This window comes from Pleurodeles waltl, chromosome 9 (assembly GCF_031143425.1).
Source record: "Pleurodeles waltl isolate 20211129_DDA chromosome 9, aPleWal1.hap1.20221129, whole genome shotgun sequence".
Taxonomy (NCBI): domain Eukaryota; kingdom Metazoa; phylum Chordata; class Amphibia; order Caudata; family Salamandridae; genus Pleurodeles; species Pleurodeles waltl.
Window position 1 is genome coordinate 988,309,682 of NC_090448.1, and position 21,554 is coordinate 988,331,235.

Here is a 21,554-nt window from a genome sequence, read left to right on the forward strand (position 1 = left end):
TCATAGAGGACTTTGTAAGATTCTTTCATGCAGGCCTCAGCTTCGGAACTTGCCCCAAAGGATGGCTCTGTGCACACGGTCAAAAGCACTTTTAAAGTAGTTTTTTCTATAGGGATTCGGATTTTTCAGTAATATCGCCTAATGCTAATATGTTTGTCACGGGTCCATATCCCTTCCGAAAGCCGGTTTGGTTCAGGGAAACTAGATTGTTAGAGTCGGACAAGTCAAGCAAATCATCTAGAATCAAATAGGCAAAGTACTTAGGCTCGGAGTCAATTAGGGCAATTAGTCTATAGTTGGCTGGATGTGCTTTAAATATTGGGTTAATAATAGATCTTCTCCAGCTGTCTGGTATAGTTCTGCTCCGTTCTACTTCCATGCAGAGGATTGCAAGTGGCGTGGACCAGTATTCTGCATCAGCCTTGAATACCGCCTTAGGAAGGCCACAGGGGTCAGGCGCACCATCCCTGCATCCCCTCTTGATCACTAGAGATACTGCATCAGCATCGTCACCTGTATGATTCTGGCAGACATGGCAGCAGCTTATTTGCATCTATAAGTGGGTATTTGTATTGAATGGTTCTTGATTAATAAACATATTGGCCTAGTGATTTGCCCATTTTTCTTCGGGGACAGACGAGCAATTGATATCTCTCGACATCAGATCAATGCCATTAACCATTGCCCAAAAGGCCTGGAATTGGCTGGTTTTAAATTAAAAAGCAATTTTGACCAAATATTGTCCTGCTCCTTCTTACGTTTGAGCCATATCTGGGATTTATCATTTTTCCTTAGGTTCTTTATTCTTTCTCACATGGATGCTGTGACATTCAATTTTTTTATCCTTCTAAGTTCATTCCGCAACTTCCTTCTCAGTTTTTTTCTACATCACCGCAGGTCGCAGTGTAGGACTGAGGGAGGATAAAGTAGTTAAAAAGGTGGTTCATGCTTTCGCTGCTAAAGTGTGCAAAATAATTGCAGATTTGTACAAGCCTTTAATCTTGGTACTTATCATGGGTAGTGAGTTCTGCATTCAGGACAGACATTTTAGGTTGATGGACCCAAGACTACCGAGGTCTACCAAGGCTGGCATGAATCTTGGGGCATTCAGGTTCAGCTCTATATGCGGAAATGAGTGATCACTTTGAAGGGTGGTTTAAGTTTTGAATTTTCTCAATTGGCGCCACAAAGCGAGGTTCACAACAGTATAGTCTATTGCTGAGCCCACTTTCGTGCTATAATGGGTGTAGCTTGGTGGCGTACCATCTATAGTTCTCCCATCAAGGACCCTCATGCCCAGATGCTCTAATGTACTGACCAGTTTCTTGCACATGCCATCTGAAGGCTTCCGTAATTGAGGGGCTTGAGGCAGGACTGATCATAAGGCATTTTCTGCAGTCAGCTGCTCATCGGGATCTGGGGTATAAATTAAGTGCGTATTGAAGTCACTAGAATATCCCAAGTTGGATGGGCATATCTTGTTTCTGCAATCTCGTGCAATAGTTTCATAAAAAGCTAGGCTTTCCGCACCTTCGATGGATGGGCATAAACACTGATATAACAAAGGGTGCTGTTTGATGAATGTCTTTAAAGCTTAGTTTAATGGCCTGCAGATCATTAGTTGAAAACACTAGTTGCACTGTGGTTGCACATAGCGCCATCGAAACATAAATTGCTAGGCCTCTGTTTGGTCTGCCGGATCTATTTGGTTTTGTGGCACTAATGTGATGTAGTATGTAACCTCCTAGGTGAATGAGGTCAATTAGCCATGTTTCCTGTAGTATAATTAGTTCACAGTTGCTATTAGTTGCAAATGCGAAGACATCTGAGATGATGCTTTTGGCTCCAGCAATGTTCCAGGACAAAATACTTACGGCCTTCTGCTATTCTACATTTACTGCATTGTGGTTTTGGAGTGAGGTGTTCCTTGGTGCGTTTGTGGCAGCAGCCCACCTCCCTCCCGCTTGAGTATCCTATGATGACTGCGGGGTTGCAGGCACACAATTTTGGACATATTGGGATTCATACACAGGCTTTAACATAATTTCCTACCTCTCTTGCTGCCTCTTCCAAAGTTCAGTCGCTTGCATTCCTTGAACGGATAAGCGTTCCTGAAGTACACAGGGATGGTTTGCTGTCTTCGGGCCAATGGCCAGTAAGGAAGAAGGGTAGCATGGTTTGGGTGGTTTTGAAAGGGCTATCCCAATGCTTCAAATTGATTTTTGGCTTTCAAAATCGATGAGGAAATTTCCTTCGATCTCCAAGTTGTGAGCATTTCTTCTGAACCCAGGGGATTTCTGCTTGTAAGAATTTCCACTGATATTAGCTTCTGAGTCTTTTAGTTCTACTGGTTCTGGGTGCTTACTCATGACTAGATGAAGACATACGCATCTGGTGACAGCAAAACCCATCCCAGAAGTTGCTTTTGCTTATAACAAGTTGGTATGGATGGTATTTTACTAATCCAAATCTAGAGCATGATTAATAGATTCATGTGTTTCACTTGAAATGCTCTCTGCCTAAAACAAGAGTCTCCCAGAAATCGAGTGTCCCTTCGGAGGATTTGTTTATCTGCGAAACATAACACATTGAACAATTCTGCCACATTGATGTTTGAAAGGTTTCATTTCTCTCCTTCACACAAGCATGCATACAGTTATCTATCCAGGAGGAGGAAGGACTTGAAGTAACATTGAAAGTGGCAAAACATAAGGAAATAAATGTGTTTGAACTACATGATAGCAGCATTCAGAAAAACTAACGTTGATATTTGAATGTGCGGATACTAATTAGTACATCAATATAGTAAATAGGAAGTGCATTGATTTGAAATGCTGGTGATAGGTGCTACTCAGTTTATGAGGATAGGTGAGAAGGATGAGAAATAGAGTGAACCTGTGTAATTTGAAGATCAGTGGATCTACTGAACTATTTTACTTTTCTCTCCTAATATACTCTAGTACCAAAAGAGTACAATTTTGTGAGGGACAGGGTAGATCTATGCCAAACACACAATTGATACTGACTGTTTTACTGGTGAATGCTTAACTGGATACATTTCACTGTTGTTTTGTCAGAAAGGAGGAAATCCGATAATACTCAACCCACACTCCTATATTCTGAAATGTATTAAATCAATCCATCCCTTTTGTCTGGTGTGTAATATAGCATTAGAATCTGTCCTCATTTCAAATTGTGAGATGAACTTGTCCTTTACTAAGGTGTGAGATGGCACGGTTCTGGCTTAGAGGAGGAGTGTGATGCCCAAAACCTTTAATGTGAGACATGGCTGTTTCTTCAGCATGGTGTTGGATGACTCCTTGGCTTTATAAGGTGTGTCATGAGTCTATGCTCCTGTAAATTTTCATACAACTTTATTAACGTTATGAGGTTTGGAAAGGTCCCATCCTTCTGATTAGTGAGATGATCCTGTCATCATTACAAGTCAGATGACCCTATCTTCTGTAAGCTGATATTCTTAATAAATTGTGAATACCATTCAGCTTTATGAAAAAGATTAATATATCCTTAATATACGATTCAAATTACTTTCACTTACTAGAAAATGTTATGCACCCTTTCCTTATTTAAGGTGTTAGATAACCCTGTTCTTGTTGTCAAACGCAAGTTAGCCTTCACCTCACTTTAAAGTGCAAGATAACTAGAGGCAGATGAAACCTTTGGCAGATTTCCCTGTGGAAAATTAGATGTCCTAGCATCTCAGCAATTTCTCAGTTCTCTCCAGAGTTTGGAAGCTTTACATCATCTCTGCAGATTCTTGGTATTTTGGAAATTACCCGCAGATTGTATACCCCTGTCTGGATTTACAGAGAGATCAAAAGAGTCTCAAAATATCAGAAAGAAAGGAGGAATAGCTGAGGCTTACCAGTGTGGCAGTTATAGACTAGCAACACTGCAGGAAGTGATCGATATATTTATTATTCTTTCATAGTTGTTCAGCTGCTTTGCAGTATGGGCTGAGTTATGGGTTGTGTAGCAAGGGTGTTTTGAGCTCCAATACAAGCAAGGAAACGTGAAGAATAATTCCCATCTCTACTCATCCCGCCAACAGACTTGCTCTACCAAGCCCTCTGAGGTGACGTGCTCTACTCAACTCTCCAGCTGACTTTCTCTACTGACACCTCTAAGTTGACTTACTCTACTCATCTCTTTAGTCATCTTGCTCTACTGGCCTCTCTAAACTGACTTGCTCTACACATCCCCCCAGCAAGCTTGTCTACTAGCCCATCTATGCTGACTTGCTGTACTGACCCCTCTAGTTGACTTGCAGTACTCATCCTTCCAGCTGATCTGCTCCACTAACCATCTAAACTGCTCTACACATCCCTCCAGAATTGCTCTACTGACCCCTCTAAGCTGATTTGCTGTACTCACCTCTCTTGCTGACTTTCCCTACCGACTTCTCTAAGCTAACTTGCTCTACTCATCCCTCCAGCAGAGGAGAAAAACTTCAATAAAGATAATAGGGTGATAAAATATACAACAAAATAACGTTTGGAAACAAAATTGTTCTAAAAAAGACACATGCATGATTACTTCTGTATCCATAAGAGCATGCATCATTTTATTCATATGTATATACAACTGGTCAACCATCCCATTTGTAGGATATGACCAGATTGATCTGTTTAAGAAAATAAAACAAAACAAATAGGTGCTCCAAGAGACGACGCAGCGAAAGGCATAAAAACAATGTGTCATGACGAAAGAAATATGCGAGACAGTAAACATATACAATGTTGGCAAAATGCAAAAGGTCAACTTCCAACATAGCACTCCATAGAAACAATTACAAAATATTCAAGTGTGCTCGTGTCCTGGATAATAAGGATTTTTTGATCAAGAAAAGACTTTTCTTGGTCAAAAAATCCTTATTATACAGGACACTAGGATCATATCCTACAAATGGGAGGGTTAACCAATTGTATATACATATGAATAAAATGATGCATGTTCGTATGGATACAGAAGTAATCATGCATGTGTCTTTTTGAGAACACATTTTTTCCCAAAGTCATTTTGTTGTATATCGCATCACCATATTATCTTTATTTAAGTTTTTCTCCTGGTAGAACAACTCTTTGTTTGGATTTCATAACCCTTGTTCTTGGGATTACAGGGTAGCCCCTGTTTTGATTGCTATTGACCTCTCTGAACGGACTTGGTGTACTCATCCCTGCAACAGAACTGCTCCACTAACCCTCCAAACTGACTTGCTCTACTCATCCCTCTAGGTTTGCTCTACTAACCCCTCTAAGCTGACTTCCTCTACTCACCCCTCCAGCTGACATTCTCTACTGTCCTCTCTAAGCTGACGTATTCTGCTCACCCCTCCAGCAGACTTGCTCTACTGACCCATCTAAGCTGATTTGCTCTAATCACCCCTCCAACTGACTTGCTCTACTCACCCATCCAGCTGATTTGCTCTACCAACCTCTTTAAGCTGACTTGCTCTGCTCATCCCTCGAGCAGACTTGGTCTACTGACCCCTCTAAGATGACTTGCTCTACTCATCCCTCCAGCGAACTTGCTCTACTCACCCCTCCAGCTGACTTGCTCTACTTACCTCTCTAAGCTGACGTGCTCTACTCATCCCTACAGCAGACTTGCTCTACTGACCCCTCTAAGGTGACTTGCTCTACTCATCCCTCCAGACTTACTATACTCACCCCTCAAGCTGACTTGCTCTACTGATTCCTCTAAGCTGACTTGCTCTACCCACTCCTCCAGCTGACATGCTCTACTAACCTCTCCAAGCAGGCTTGCTCTACTGAACCCTCTAAGCTGACTTGCTCTACTGACTGCTCTAAGCTGATGTGCTCTACTCATCCCTCCAGATTTGCTCTACTGAACCTTCTAAACTGACTTGTACTTATCCCTTTAGATTTGCTCTATTCATCCCTCTAAGCTCACTCGCTCTACTCATCCACCAGCAGACTTGCTCTACTAACCCATCTAAGCAGACCTGCTGTATTGCTGTACTGTCCCTTCTAAGTTGACTTGCTCATCTCATCGCCCCAGAAGACTTTATCTACTGACCCCTCAAAGGTGACAAGCGGTACTCGCCCGTCTAGCTGACTTGTTCTACTTACCTCTCTAAGCTGACTTGCTCTGCTGACCTCTCTAAGCTGACTTGCTCTACTGACCTCTCTAAGATGACTTGCTCTACTCACCATTCTGGCTGGTATGAACTCCTCATCCCTCTTGTAACACCCTCCTGCTATCTGAGCTGTATTCACTCACCAATTTGCAGTGTCATACTCACCCATCTGGTCACCTCGCTCTTGTGGCCTTTGCTCAGCAAAATGGAGCTGTGGAGTCTGGATGGGCACACTGGGTCTGTAGTCTCTGCCTTGTTCCCTTGACCCAAAAGTTGAGTCTGGAGCACCATAGTAGTTGTAATATGGGCCAACACCCAAATCAGGTCCAAAAAGCCCAAGGTGAGAATCTTCTAAATCTGGTCCATATTCATAGCTGATCCGGTCTCTGAGCCCAGCATCTTTTGCGAGCTCGCTTCCTCTGTGTATGTTACACAGTTCAGCAAACTCAACTGTGGAACAGAAGAAGAAGGTCATGAATGATAATCTTCTACCTGAGAAGATGACAGGTGTATTAAATGTCTGGAGTAAAGTATTATACGTCTGTACACAACATCATAAGCTAAAGGCAAGGGTTAGTTAAGACCACAGGTCATGCTAAGGACTAGTTGTAGTATCATCAGCTAACCTCAAAGCCCATCAGATGGGTTACGGGAACAGAGGAATGACAGGTGATTGTACCATTGGTGGCTGTCAGAAAGCAAGGTGAATGCTAAATCAGCTCGGGTCAGGAGACACAGCACCTTTAAAGAAATCAGCGGGAAGGATGATGGCAGGCCATTGCTCTATCATCTGAGGTGGGAACTTGCTAAGAGCTGGCCACATATCATCAAAGAGGTCAGAGGGCGCAGCGTAGTCTGGCTGTTGTACACGGTATTTAGAGAGTATGCTAAAAACCGATTCCTGATCCATCAGCTAAGGTCAAATAGTACTCAGCATCTTTTAAGTCAGCTGGTGATATGAAGCAGGATAAAGGCAGGTAATTTCTCAAACAGCTAAAGCTAAGAATTAGCTAAGTTCGAAGCCAATGCTGTCCACTGCAGGCTTTGAGGTAAGGCGGCACAGCAAGCACTGGCGTACACAATAAGCTGAGGTTGGAGAACAGGCCAAGGACTGGTGAATCTATCATTATAGGAAGCCAGAGTGTAGGAAGAGGTCTTGCACAATCATCAGGAGGAGCAACAGGGCATTGTATCTTACTCAGAAGCAGACAAAGGCAGTTTAGAGAAGGGTAGAGATAAGCTATGAACTCTTCAAGTACAAATAGGGGCTACGGGTGAGAAGGTGCGGGGAGGGGCTGAAATACTGAATCACACACTCTGACATCTCACCTGAAGCTGGAGGGGGACAGAGGGCACACTGCTGACTCCAGGCCTCGCCATATAGACAACAACATTCGGTGTAGGTGGTTGGCCGTCCTTGTAGGGGTTCGCTGCAAATGTAGCTAGTCTCCACTCTCTGCCAGCAGATATCAATGTGCATATCAAGCATGTCCACTTCATCGCCATCCTCTGGGGGCAAATACACAAAATTAATATTGTGAAAAATTAGTTTACTATAAGCAATAGGAGTTAAGATTATCACAAAATGTATGACCTCTCCATATAGGTGGGATGCCTGTCACTCTGTGCCATATGCTAATATCTACACCGACTGATGGCCTCTCCAATCTGTGCCTAGGTTATAATAACAGGATGGATGAACTCTTCACTTAGAGCTATGTGATAAGTTAATGTCCTCACAGATTAGATGCCTGTCACTCTGTGCCATGTGATAATGTGCACACAGAATGGTTGTCGTCCCAACGTGTGCCTCGCTTTTATTGTTGCAGAGTATGGCCTCTTTCGTCAGAATGTCTGATAATATCTTTTCCTGAGGGATAATGCTTCTACCCAGTGCTTAATTTGAACCAGTGGATTCCGGTTTGGGGCACCGGCATTTGTTTCTGAGGACCAGAACTTATTTTTCTTCCTCAAGCATTTACTGCGAGCAAAAGGCACATATGGTAAAGACGGAGGAAGAGGAAAAACAAAAAAGCGTCACAAAGGGAGAAAGAAGAAAGTTGCAAGAGTGAGCTGAAGGGGCAGGCAGTGGCTGGAAATGGATTAAAGAGGCCCGATATGGCTTTAGGATTACGCTGCCTCAGTATTCTCTGCTCGCACATTTAATTGCAGCAACTGCGTGTTTCAGAGGAGAGCTTTGGACACCAGCACGATGTTATTTATAAATTAAGGACTGCCTCTACCATCAGACCCATGTAATAATTTCCAAAAAGGAGGGATGGCCTTTCATTCTGCTCTTATGTGACAATATGCATATGATAAGGAGGGCAACTCTTCTCTGTGCAATTGCCAATATCCAGACAGGAGGGATGGACTCTCCCATCAGAGGCATGCGATATTAACCACACATTAGGCATGTAGTAATTGTCTCTTGAAGGTATGGCATTTCACTCTGGTCTTATGTGACAATATGCACATGATAAGAAAAGCACCTGTTCTCTGGGCAATGTGACAATATCCAATCAGGAGGTATGGTCTCTCCCTTAACAGCAATGCGATATTAACCACACGGTAGGCAGCCACAGTCCCCTCAATGCCCGTACAATATTATTCACCTAGGTGGGGCAACCTCTTTCTTGGTCTGTCGAAGCATAGATGGGAAATCAATGATATGCAGGGAAACCCTTACTGCTATAACAATTTACTTCAAGGTTTTTTGAACGTGAAACAAATGAACTAATCCTGTGTTTAATGGATCTTCCTTCTATGATTATTTACAACCTAAACACATGAATCACCCCAGCCCATACACTCCTCTGTTCTATCTTAGGATAGCACCATGCACTATTCTTTTAAGACTGGCATCCACCCATTAAGTGATTCTCGTTAGTCTCCATCCCACTGTCGGGACCATCCCCTTCTAAAACTGTTTGGGACTAAAACCTCGCTAGAAGCCTGTACGACGAGTTTAAAAAAGCCCAACAGAAGCAGGCAGAGGACTGGTCCACGATGAGCCATTACACATGGAGTAAGACAGTCACATATTAAAGAAAGTAAAGATTGGGGGAGTGAAAAAGGAATGGGAATGTGAGCAGAGCAATGGGTCATTTCCTGCCCTTATATTCAGTTTCACAAAATAAACACAGAATAATGACAACACGGGAATGGGATTAAGAGAATATTCTAACCACCTAGTTAATATCCGTGTATCAACATTAAGAGCATTTCATTAGAAGGCAAACCACCACAATGTTACAGTGGAAGATGTAAATAAATCTATTGTGTGTTAAAATGAAAATACGTAGTTTTTGAACAGCCACATCTCTACTCAATGAGCTATGACACTTCCGTTATTTTAAGGACGGGTATCTCTGCTGTATCTTTATAAAAATTTCTATACTGTAAAGACGCCCTTTACTTTTGTGCTTTTCGTCTTCCTTCTATGGGGGGGGAGTTTGTCGGGGAGGGTTGTTGGGAGTGTCCCCTCCAACTGATGGGACACTTTTTCTTCCCTTAAGTATGTGATAATAGTCAAACAGTATGGACAGCCTACTTTTCCTCATTTTTTACAGAGGCAAAGGCATCAGAATTCACTCAGGAAGCAAATGACACTCAGTGCACTGCGGCCAAGAGGTGAACATGGCATGGATCTGGAGCAAATATTGTGGTGGGGGGAAATCACAGAGTTTTACTTTGTGGAATTCCATGGAGTTACATGAAAACTCAGCAAGGTTCTGCAGAGTTCAACTAATAGGTAGAGTTAGGCATGTCGCGCTGCCTGGGCTGATTTTTAGCAACAGGAGCTCGTTCTGTGCTGAACAATCAGTGCAAACGGCACCAAGCTGCGCGCCTGAGGGCACTGGTTCTCGAGTTGATTTTGCTGCTGCTCGAGTGGATTTTCTACTCGAGCAGCAGCTTTATAACCACGAATGGTCACAACTGCCCACAATGAGGAAATTTTGCCAGGTGCCCTCCTAGCAACCAAATATCACACTCGCAGATGACAAATCTCGGCCACTCGAGGGTTGGCGAAATTTGACCAGAACTTCATATTATACAGTGGCCAAAACTCCACCAACTCTGCTGATGGAGCGGAATATATTACCCACCCCTGCAAATGGTGTGGAGTCAACTATGAGGTGATGCTATCGCACAGGCACAATTTACACATGTAGGTCCTGATTACAATCCATGAGGTTGGGCAAATAGCGAACAGAACTGCCCATCCACACAGAAACCCTTGCCACACCTACCCCGAAGACCATGAACGAATCAGAAATGCTGCAGTACATTCTGCTCAATGCCTGATACCTTGGCAAAACAAACCATGGATATCTGGGACACCATCACACTCCTCTCTTCCCCAACGTAATCTTTATAGCCAAGACCTGGCTCAGCCCCACCTCAAACCCTGACATCGACATTGCAATGTCAGATGGCTACAAGATGATTCACCAAGACTGCAATAAGGATCATGGGGGAGGGGTCACCGTCATCCACAAGGAAACCATCCAATGCATCGCCACCAGTGACAACACCACAAAAATAATGGAACACCTCAATTTTCAACTTCTGACCAATGCCAAGACAGCCATAAGAGGCACCCTCGCCTACAGACCCCCGGGACGTCTATCCCCAACCTCATCACCCCGTCATCTATTGACTCAAATCAGTTCATTCTTCTTGGCGACATCAACTTCTACCTTGACAACCCTAACCCTAACAATGCCAACTCCACTGCTCTCCTAGAAAACACTAGCAACATCGGCCTCACCCAACTGGTCACCCACCCCACACACAAAGAAGGACACACAGCCGACCTCATCTTCACCTCCAGTGACAGAGTCAAATACAGCCAAGTCACAGAACTCACCTGGGCCGACCATGCCATTGTCCACTTCACCAACTCCAGAGCACAGAACACCACCGCCAGACCTCACAGTTCCTATCACCTCAGTTGGAACAAAGTAACGGAGACCCAGTGGACTCAGGCCCTCAGGACCACCGGCAGATGTACAGTATAACAGGCCGTTCAGAACTTCTCCGCCTGGATCACCAAATGCGCTGGAAGAGTTGCCCTTAGGAAGCCAGCCAAAACCAATAAAACCCTGAAGCGAGCCAGATAGTACACTCCAGAACCATGAAGCAATTAGAGAAAAGATGGGGCTTCACCAAGAACCTCTCCGACCAAACTCCCTACAAACTAGCCTTCAGCAAGTACCACCAGCGCATCAAGGAAACCAAAAGAGCAGTCCTCAGGGACAGCATCGAAACAGCAGCCACCCACGTGAAATAACTCTTCTACATAGTCAAAGAATTTTCCTGCCCTGCAGCCACACAGAACACAATCCGTTCTTTCCAATAACTCTGTGACACCCTTTCGGACAATTTCTACAGCAAGATAGCCACCATCTACAACACATTCGACCCTCAACACACAAATCTCAACGTCAACCACCTTGGCCCTCACTCTCAAACAAACCAAGCAATCACTACATGACCCAGCTCACTACGCAGACCACCACAGTCATCATGTCCTCCACCCACTGTGCAGTATTCACCAACCCATGCCCCCACCATTTCTTCAACCTTGGAGCCAAGGAAATCTGCACGGAACACATCAAGATCCTCAATGCCTCCATCACCACTGTGACCTTCCCTGACAGTTGGAAACCCTCCTCCTGAAGAAACCCTCCGCCAACTCCAGTGAACTCAAAAATTACCACCCAATTTCTCGTTTTTCGTACCCCACTTTCTCATACCCCCCCAAAGTACTTGAGAAGGCCATCAACCACCAGCTCACCGAATACCTGGAGAATAGCAACTTGTTTGACGCCCCCCAATGAGAATTCCGCACCCACCACAGCACAGAGACCACCATGATCACAGCCACCGATAACAGATCCCTCCTCAACCGTGGGAACACAGCAGCTCTGATCCTCCTTGACCTATCAGCATTATTTGACATTCAACACCATATCCAACCACAACCTCACTGACAGACTCAACAACATTGGCATCCAGGGAAATACCCTCAAATGGATTGCCTCCTTCTTTGCAGGACGTATGCAGAGAACCCGCTTGCCTCACTTCACCTCTGAACCAAAGCACATCATCTGCGGCATACCCCAAGGATCATACCTCAGCCCCAGCCTGTTCAACACTTACATTACACCTCCTTGCTGATATCGTCCGAGCCCATGGACTCAACATCATATCCTATGCAGACGACACCCAACTCATCCTCTTGCTCAAACGAAGACCCCCCCACCACCACCACTAGAACAAACTTCCATGACACAATGACCAGTGTCTCCAACTGGATGAGAACCAACTGCCTCAAACTCATCTCATACAAAACAGAAGTACTGATCTTTGGGAGAAACACATCAATATAGGACAACAGCTGGTGGTCCTCCTATCTCGGACCTACACCCATCCCAACAGACCATGCACACAACCAGGGCATCATCCTCAACAGCAACCTCACCATGAAGCACCAAATCAACGCAGTCGCCTCCTCCTGCTTCAGCACCCTCTACATGCTCCGTAGAATCTTCAGATGAATCTCTGTCAACACCAGGACCACGTCACCAGTCGGCTAGACTACAGTAATGCACTCTACTCCGGAATCTCCCCCCCCAAACTCCTCAAGAGACTCCAGACCATAAAGAACACAGCAGCCAGACTCATTCTAGACCTTACCAAATGAAACCACATCACCTCACCCATCAAATCCAAGACCTCCATTGGCTTCCTCTAAGAGGACACCCCAGCAAGACGTCAGCTGCACTGGGAAGTAAGAAGGAATCTCCCTTGGAGTGAAGGAGTCACTCACCTGCATCTGGCCCGACCGGCTGTGTGGACCTGCTATCCTCTGGAACTGCGTGGATCCTGCAACACAAGTAGTGGTGTGGAGTGGTTCCCTTGATCCTCTCTGCCCTCTGTCCACTTTGGGAAACGGTGTGCCATCGCCTCTCCTTGCAGGACAGTACCCCGGTGGACCGCGACTCTTGCAGCAACCAAGGCTTGTTGTCTTCTGCTCCAAGGGATCTTCAAAGTAGCCCTGGCCCCCAGCACTTCATCCTTGCAAGGACAGTTTCTCCTCTGCTGTGCCAGCGACGGGGGACTCCTCTCCAGGTGTGATGATTGGGCCTCACACAAACTTACTGTGCCTGCTGCCAGTTGGATGCCTGTGGGGGCTGCAAATGCTTCTGCTGGCTCTCCCAACTACTGAGGGCCTACCTGGACTCCCTCCAAGACTTGCAACTCTTCTTTTGCCTCCTCTTGGATTTGCCAAGGCTTGTTGGTGGTTCTCCTACTGACCATCTGTTTCCCGGCGACCGACCTGGGACCTCATCTGCACAGCTTCAAGGACTTCTCTGCAGCTCGTAGACTTCACAGCTGATCTTCTCCTTCCCCGTCGACCTGGATCTTCATCCACAGAAGGGTGGGTACTGGCCCCTGCCCCATCTGGACACTCGATCGTGGACTGGACTCTGTCCCCTTCTTTTGCAGGTCCTCTTCTCCCAGAATCCACCTTTGGGTTCCTCTGGTCTGGTCCTGATCTTGCATCTGGTCTGGTCTGGTCACTTATGTCCTCACCTGTTAGGGTCCCATGTTCTCCCAGCTCCCTTCTAAGACTCCATATTCTTGGGTGGGGGACTTCACTTTGCATTCCTCTATTTTAGTATATGGTTTGGCCCTCCCCTAAGGCCCTAGCTATTTTCTTTATTGTTCTTACCAATGCTTGTTTTCTATCATAATTTCTAGTTATTACTGTATGTGTATGTATAGTGTGTACTTACTTGCAATTGGGGGTACTGCCTTTAAGTAATGTAGCTCAGTGCTACTGTAATAAAGTACCTTTATTTTTGCAACACTGTGGTTCCTTTCAGGTGTGATAAGTTACTGTGTGACTGTAGTGGTATTGCAAGAGCTTTGCATGTCTCCTAAATAAGTCTTGGCTGCTCACCCACAGCTACCCCTAGAGAGCACTGGCTTCCTAGTCACTGTCTTCATTCACTAGTAGGGATTGCCTGGACCTGGTATATGGTGCCAACAGTCCATAGGTGCCCACCAAACACCAGGCCAGCTTCCTACACCCACCGCTGAGATAACCTCAGTGGTGTTTATTCTGTCCTATAAAAATACTGATTGATTGATTGAGTGATTGAAAGGAGTACGGAATTTCATCCTTAATATGTTCCTTTTAGATGACAACTCTTAGGTTAGAAAAACTTTAATGCTTTATCAGTTCAGTGCACCTCATAGATATGGGTTGAAGGCTAACCCATTGCTTTAATTAATTTACCCAGGCAGTAACCACCTACTTCAGGCTACTGAAATTTTTCAACATAGTGGGTGAGGTAATGCAACCTCATCCACTATTTTAAGTGGAGCCAATCCTGTGAGAAAGCTGGAAGGTGTATTCCCTGCTGTATGCAAAGCTGATCCGAATGTTTTCCTTAATATTTCTAACATACTTTTTCCTTTCACTTTTACATGTGTTATCATGCCTATTGTGTTTGAAAAAAGAACACGTTACATGATAGAGACTATCTATCTGCAGATTCATTATCTTTAGAATTTCCAGGCCTCAGCTTGGAATCCGAAACGTTTGCTGAGAAATACTCTTGCGCGTCCCACGGATGGCGTTGTTTGGATCCATGTGTCGTTGTTCAAGCCATCACATGTGTGATGTCAAGGTTGCCTATTAAGGCACCCCCAGGCTCGTGTACGTCAGTACTTTTCCACAAACTTCCATGCCAGAAGTGCAGAGCCATGGAAAGAACTGACAGTTTTGTCTGTGCAAAAAAACTCTGGCCCTGAAAGGAACAATCCTTAACTCTAGAAAATGAGTCTGCAGAGCAGGAAGGCATGGGTGGGTGTAAGGAATCTGCAGCTAGATAGAGTCTCTACCAGATAATGCGTTATCAAAGGTTAAGTAACTTGATCACATGATAGAGACTTCTAGCTGCAGATTCCTTACCTTTAGAATAGATATCCAAGCCATAACCTCCTGGCGGTGGGCTGCGGAACAATTGTCCTCAAACTAAATAGTCCTGCCGGACTGAACGGGTAAAGTGTCCATCTCCGCAGACCTGACTATCCAGGCAGTAGTGTTTGGCAAATGTGTGCAAAGATGCTCACGTTGCAGCATGACAGATGTCCAGGACTGGTACACCTCCTCCTAACACAGTGGTAGCAGCCTTGTACCTGTTGGAATGAGCCCTCAAGCCCTCAGGAGGGTTCTTCTTGGCCAGAGCGTAGCATATTTTTTATGCAGAGAACAACCCAGCGCGAAATGGTTCATTTCTGCACTGCCCAAACTTTCTTTGCTCCCACGTTCCCCAGAAAGACTTGGTCATCCACCTGGAACTCTTTTGTGCCGTCAAGGTAGAATGACAATGCTCTTTTTGGGTCCAGTCAATGGAGTTACTCCTCTTCCTTAGAGGGATGTGGGAGAGCAAAGAAGGTGAGCAGGGTGATGTTCTGACCCAGGTGAAATGGGGTCACCACCTTAGGGAGGAAAGAGGCACGAGTGCGAAGCACTACCCTGTCCAAAAACATGGTGAGATACAGAGGTTTCGACCAGACAGTCTGCCCCTCACTCACCCTCCTAGCAGATGTTATTCCCACTAAGAAGACTGTCTTGATGGTGAGCAGCCGGAGTGGACAGCTGTGTAAAGGCTCAAACGGAGAGTGCATAAGATAGGTGAGAACTAGATTTAAATCACACTGAGGCATAATAAAGGGTGTAGGAGGAAACATATGTGCAAGCCCTTTAAGAAATCTATTTACAATAGGAGATTTGAATAATGAAGGCTGATCGGGCACCCGAAGAAAAGCTGATAAGGCAGAAAAATAACCCTTGAGAGTGCCCAATGCTGGGCAAGGCACAAGATAAAGAGAAGAATTTCAGAGAGAGAAGCAGAAAGAGGATCAATAGATCTTTCTGTTCAATAATATACAATATAATATACCGCTGCTCAACCTCCACGCATGAAGGTGCAGAATTAACAGGTTTGGGTGGAGAACCTTCCCCTGCTTCTGTGACAGAATATCTTCCCGTAGGGATGTCCTGATCGGAGGATAGATGCTCATTTTCAGAAGCTCTGGATACCAGACTCTCCATACTCAGTCTGGAGCCACCAGGATTACTTGAGCCCGGTTGTTCCTGATCTTCTTGAGAACTCTGGGCAGAAGTGGTATGGCCGGAAAGGCGTACAGGAGGCCTGATCTCCACTCATGCCACTATTGAAAGAGTCCTTGTGCCACCTCCGGATTGATACGCCACTCGTAATCCCCTAGGCATCGACGGTGAGTTTGTCTGCCCTGGCATTAAGAGAATCAGCCAGGTTTGAATCATCAGGGTTGTACCCTGCTGTTCCAGCCAAGTCCAGAGACGCAAGGCCTCTTGACAACGGTCCACAACCCCACACCCCCTACTTGTTGCACTACCACATTGTGGTGGTGTTGTCCGTGGACACCTGCACTATCTTCCCCTTGACAACTGGAAGAAATGCCTTCAATGCCAACTGGATCACCCGGAGCTCCAATAAGTTGATATGGAGTTTGGATTCTGCCGGAGAACACAGAATTCTGATCTCCACCTCTCCCAGAAGTGACGCATCTTTCACTATTGTAATATCTGGTTGGGGAAGGCAGAGGAGTCTGCCTCTGACCCAATCGTGGTTTATTAACCACCACTGCAGATCTTTTGCAGATCCCCCTGAGATCTAAACCATGTCAGGTAGATTTCCCTGATGCAGAACCCAATGGAACTTCAGATCCCACTGCAGAGCCCGCATATGCCATTGGGCATGTTTTACTAACAGGATGCAGGAGGCCATGAGGCCCAGCAGCCTCAGAGTCTGCCTCACTGAAATTCCAGATAGAGGCCGAAACATCGGAATGGGGAGGCAAAGACTGGAAGAGGAGGGAATAGCCCTTCTGTATGATCTGCTAAACCCATTTGTCCAATGTTATGGACCACCAGTGAGGGAGATGAAAGTGAATCCTCCCTCCAACTGGGTGTACATGGTCTTGCAGAGTCACACTAGGAGGGCTTGGACACTGTAGAGATGGAGGGGCTGGGTGGCGGACGACTTCAGGCCAGACCCTCTGGGTCTGAATGCATCACAACAGCATCCCCGCGCAAGTTGTTGGGGAACTGTGGAAGCTCTGCTACTGGAGCGTTGCCACATCACTTCCAAAGCCTCAAAAGGGGTGATAGACAGACTGTTGGCGAGGCGTCATCAAGAGATCAAAAGACTTAGCCGTAGCCCTGGAGTCCTTAAAGCACTCCAGCGCCGAGTCTGCCTTTTTGCCAAATAGGCAGGACCCATCGAAGGGCATGTCCATGAGGTTTGCCTGGACATCCCCTGAAAAGACAGATGTACAAAGCCATGAGAAGCGCCGAAGGGGAACCGTTGACGAAATCACTCTACTCAGCTAGTCAGTCAGTTGTGTCTAAACCACACCCTGTGGTAAACTTTGCCGCATCTCTCCCATCCTTAACTGATTTGGAAAGAATGGCCCGTGTGTCCTTTGTGACCTGAGGCAGCACGTATGCCACCGAACCCCACAAAGTGTAAGTAAAATGGCCCAATGGCATGAGGTGTTTACTGACCTCAATGCCAGGCCGTTGGGAGAAAACATCTTCTTCCCAAGCTTATCCAGTCTCTTGGATTCCCTATCTGGATGTAGATGCTTGGACCACCAAGCTTTCTGGGGTAGGGTGATGGGTGAGGAAACTAAGGACACCTGAAGCCGTCCGATGGCGGCGGCTGATTGTCCTGTTTACAGGAGCCCCTGTGATGGGTGTGGACCGCGTCCGCAGCAGGACATCAGTGATGGCTTCATTAAAGGGCAGCATTGGTTCTGGTGTGGAAGCCCCAGCTGGAGCACCTCTCTCAGGATGTTAGTCTTGACTAGCACCATAGGCAGATCAAGGACCTCCGCTGCCCTACACACCGCCTTTGTATACATTGCACTCTCCTCTGTAGCTACCTGTGTGAGGCCAGCGCCGTTCTGGAATTGGATCCACAAGGCCCATTGAAGCCAAAGCTGTGGGCGTGGAACCTGATGGGTACTCTGCCGACCGCAGGTGCTACGATGGGGCAGCCCGCTCAAACACAAGGTCCTGGCTTCATAAAACTCTTTAAGTTGAGCAGGAGTCGCTCTGGGTTCCGGAAAGGGAGGAAGGTGCGAAGTCGGCCCTGGCATTGGTTCCACAGAACGGTGCCTGGAATATTGACATTCCTGAGTTGCTTTGTCGGCTGAAGGGCAAGGCGAAGTCGAAGTCCGCTTGGACTTCTTCTTCTTTTTGTGCATCTTCCCCAAGTGCCCAGAGGACCCCTAGTGGACGAAGATGACTTTGGGCTCATGGAGCAGTCCCTCAACCTCCTCCTCGACCGTGACCTCCAAGGAGTTGTGCCGGCCGTTGTCGACTGGCAGGCGAACATGAGCCATAGGGACTACTCCCTCAAAGCTTTCAGAGCCATGGCACAGCAGTCCGAGCACGACTTTGAATCGTGGTCCTGCTCGAGACACCATAAACATACCTGGTGTGGATCCGTCACCGGCATGGTGCTATGGCAGGCGCCACATGGCGCCTCAAGGTCATCCTCGAACAGACACAAAATGTCTTGAAGAAAAGGATGAAAAAGGCCTGTCAAAAAAGACAGAGGGTAGCTCTGTTCCGGCTGTGCGCTTAACCGGTACGGAAAGAAAATAACTAACATACGTATGCCTTGGTGATGCCTTTATAAGTGACCGTTGTAGGAAAATGCCACTGTTGGCATGGTTACCCCCTAACTTTTTGCTTTTTGTTGATGCTAGTTATGATTCAAAGTGTGCTGGGATGCTGCTAACCAGGCCCCAGCACCAGTGTTCTTTCCCTAAAACTGTACCTTTGTCTCCACAATTGGCACATCCCTGGCACACAGATAAGTCCCTTGTAAATGGTACCCCTGGTACCAAGGGCCCTGTGGTCAGGCTACAGGCTGCAGCATGTATTATCCCACCCTGGGGACCCCTCACACTGCCTCACAGCTTGTGTGTGCTGTTGGGGAGAAAAAGACTACGTCGACCCACAACCCACTGCCTGTGGCATAGATAAATCACCCCTCTAGCAGGCCTTACACCCCTAAGGCAGGGGGCACTATACCACAGGGGAGGACATAGCTGCATGAGCATTATGCCTCTACAGTGTCTAAGCCAATTCTTAGACAGTGTAAGTGCAGGGTAGCCATAAAGAGTATATGGCTTGGGAGTTTGTCAAACACGAACTCCACAGTTCCATAATGGCTACACTGAATAATGGGAAGTTTGTTATCAAACTTCTCAGCACAATAAATCCACACTGATGCCAGTGTGGGAATTATTGAGAAATGCACACAGAGGGCATCTTAGAGATGCCCCCTTCATGCCAGCCCAACTACTAGTGCTAAGATAACCAGTTTCTTCCAGCCTGCCACATCCAGACGGGTTTCTGGCCACATGGGGTGAGTGCCTTTGTGCTCTCTGTGACCAGGAACAAAGCCTGACCTGGGTGGAGGTGCTTCACACCTCCCCCTGCAGGACCTGTAACACCTGGCGGTGAGCCTCAAAGGCTCAAGCCTGGTGCTACAGCACCACAGGGCCCTCCAGCTAGTGGAGATGCCCGTCCCCCGGACACAGCCCCCACTTTTGGCAGCAAGTCCAGAGGGGATAATGAGAAAAACAAGGGGGAGTCACCCTCCAGCCAGGACAGCCCCTAAGGTGTCCTGAGCTGAGGTGACTTCTTCCTTAGAAAATCCTCCATCTTGCTTTGAAGGATTTCTCCCAATAGGATTAGAGATGTGCCCTCCTCCCCAAAGGGAGGAGGCACAAGAAGGGTGTAGCCACCCTCAGGGACAGTAGCCATTGGCTACTGCCCTATAGCCCTAAACCCCCCCTAAATTTAGTATTTAGGTGCGACCCTGAACCCTGACCCTGAACAAGAAGAAGGACTGCTGACCTGAAAGCCCCACAGAGACGATGGAGACAACAACTGACTTGGCCCCAGCCCTACCGGCCTGTGTCCAGACTCAAAGAACCTGCAACAGCAACGCATCCAGCGGGACCAGCAACCCCTGCCGACTCAGAGGACTGCTCTACAACCCAAAGGACCAAGAAACTCCAGTTGACAACAGCTCTGTCTAATCTACAAAGAAGAAACCATCTTTAAAGGGACTCCAGCCTCACTCCGGAAGCGTGAGCCCCCAACACTCTGCACCCGACTCCCCCGGCTCATGTCCAGAGAAACCAACACTGCAGCGAAGACTCCCAGGCGACTCCCACGACGTGGACACCCTGAGATAACCTCCCTGCACCCCCACGGTGACACCTGCAGAGAGAATCTAAAGGCTCCCCCTGACTGCAACTGCCCGGTAACAAAGAACCCGACGCCTGGACCAAGCACTGCACCCACAGCCCCCAGGCCTGAGAGAAACCAACTACCAGTGCAGGAGGGACCAGCAGGCGGCCCTCATCGTTGCCCGCTTGTGGTGACTGGCCTGAGAAGCTCCCCTGTGCCCTGCCTGCATCGCTAGAGTGACCCCCGGGTCCCTCCATTGATTTACATGCTAAAACCGACACCTACTTTTCACACTGCACACGGCCTCCCCTGTGCCGCTGAGAGTATATTTTGTGTGCCTGTTTGTGACCCCCCCCAGTGCTCTACAAAACCCCCCTGGTCTGCTCCCCGAGGACGCAGGTATTTACCTGCCAGCAGACTGGGACCAAAGCGCCCCTAGTCTCAGTGGGCCCTACTTGGATCTCTGCACCTGACCGGCCCTCTGTTGCTGGTGCTGGGTGTTTGGGGTTGCCTTGAACCCCCCCATGGTGGGCTGCCTATGCCCCAAAGACTGAACTTGTAAGTACTTTACTTACCTGCTAAACTAACTTGTACTTACCTCCTTCAGGAACTGTTGATTTTTGCATCGTGTCTACTTTTGAAATAGCTTTTTGCCATTTTTGCCAAAACTGTGTTCCTTACTGTTTTACTTCAAAGTTCCATATTTACCTATGCCAAGTACCTTACAATTTATGTATTTACTTGAATTCTGAATCTTGTGGTTCTAAAATAAATTAAGAAAATAATATTTTTCTATATAAAAACCAATTGGCCTGGAGTTATATCTTTGAGCGTGTGTTCCCATTAATTGTGTGTGTGTGTACAACAGATGCTTAACACTACCCTCTGATAAGCCTACTGCTCGACCACACTATCACAAATAGAGCATTAGTATTATCTAATTTTGCCACTATCAACCTCTAAGGGGAAACCTTGGACTCTGTGCACACTATCTCTCACTTTGAGATAGTATATACGGAGCCCACTTCCTACAACCGTGATGCCACAGACAGCTTCAACAACGCCACGCAGATCCATTGGCTTGCGCAA

The 21,554-nt window shown here is 46.7% G+C and overlaps 1 protein-coding gene across 5 annotated transcripts in view; it reads right to left on the minus strand.

Moving 5' to 3' along the window:
• LTBP2 (latent transforming growth factor beta binding protein 2) overlaps window positions 1-21,554 on the minus strand; it is a 1,514,902-nt gene that overhangs the window by 98,157 nt on the left and 1,395,191 nt on the right. For all 5 annotated transcript variants that reach the window (XM_069208495.1, XM_069208492.1, XM_069208494.1 and 2 more), the window contains 2 exons: window positions 7,451-7,630; window positions 6,287-6,571 (listed from right to left, as the gene is read on the minus strand). In XM_069208495.1, the coding sequence (XP_069064596.1) occupies window positions 6,287-6,571; window positions 7,451-7,630 (465 nt within the window). The remainder of the gene's footprint in view (window positions 1-6,286; window positions 6,572-7,450; window positions 7,631-21,554) is intronic.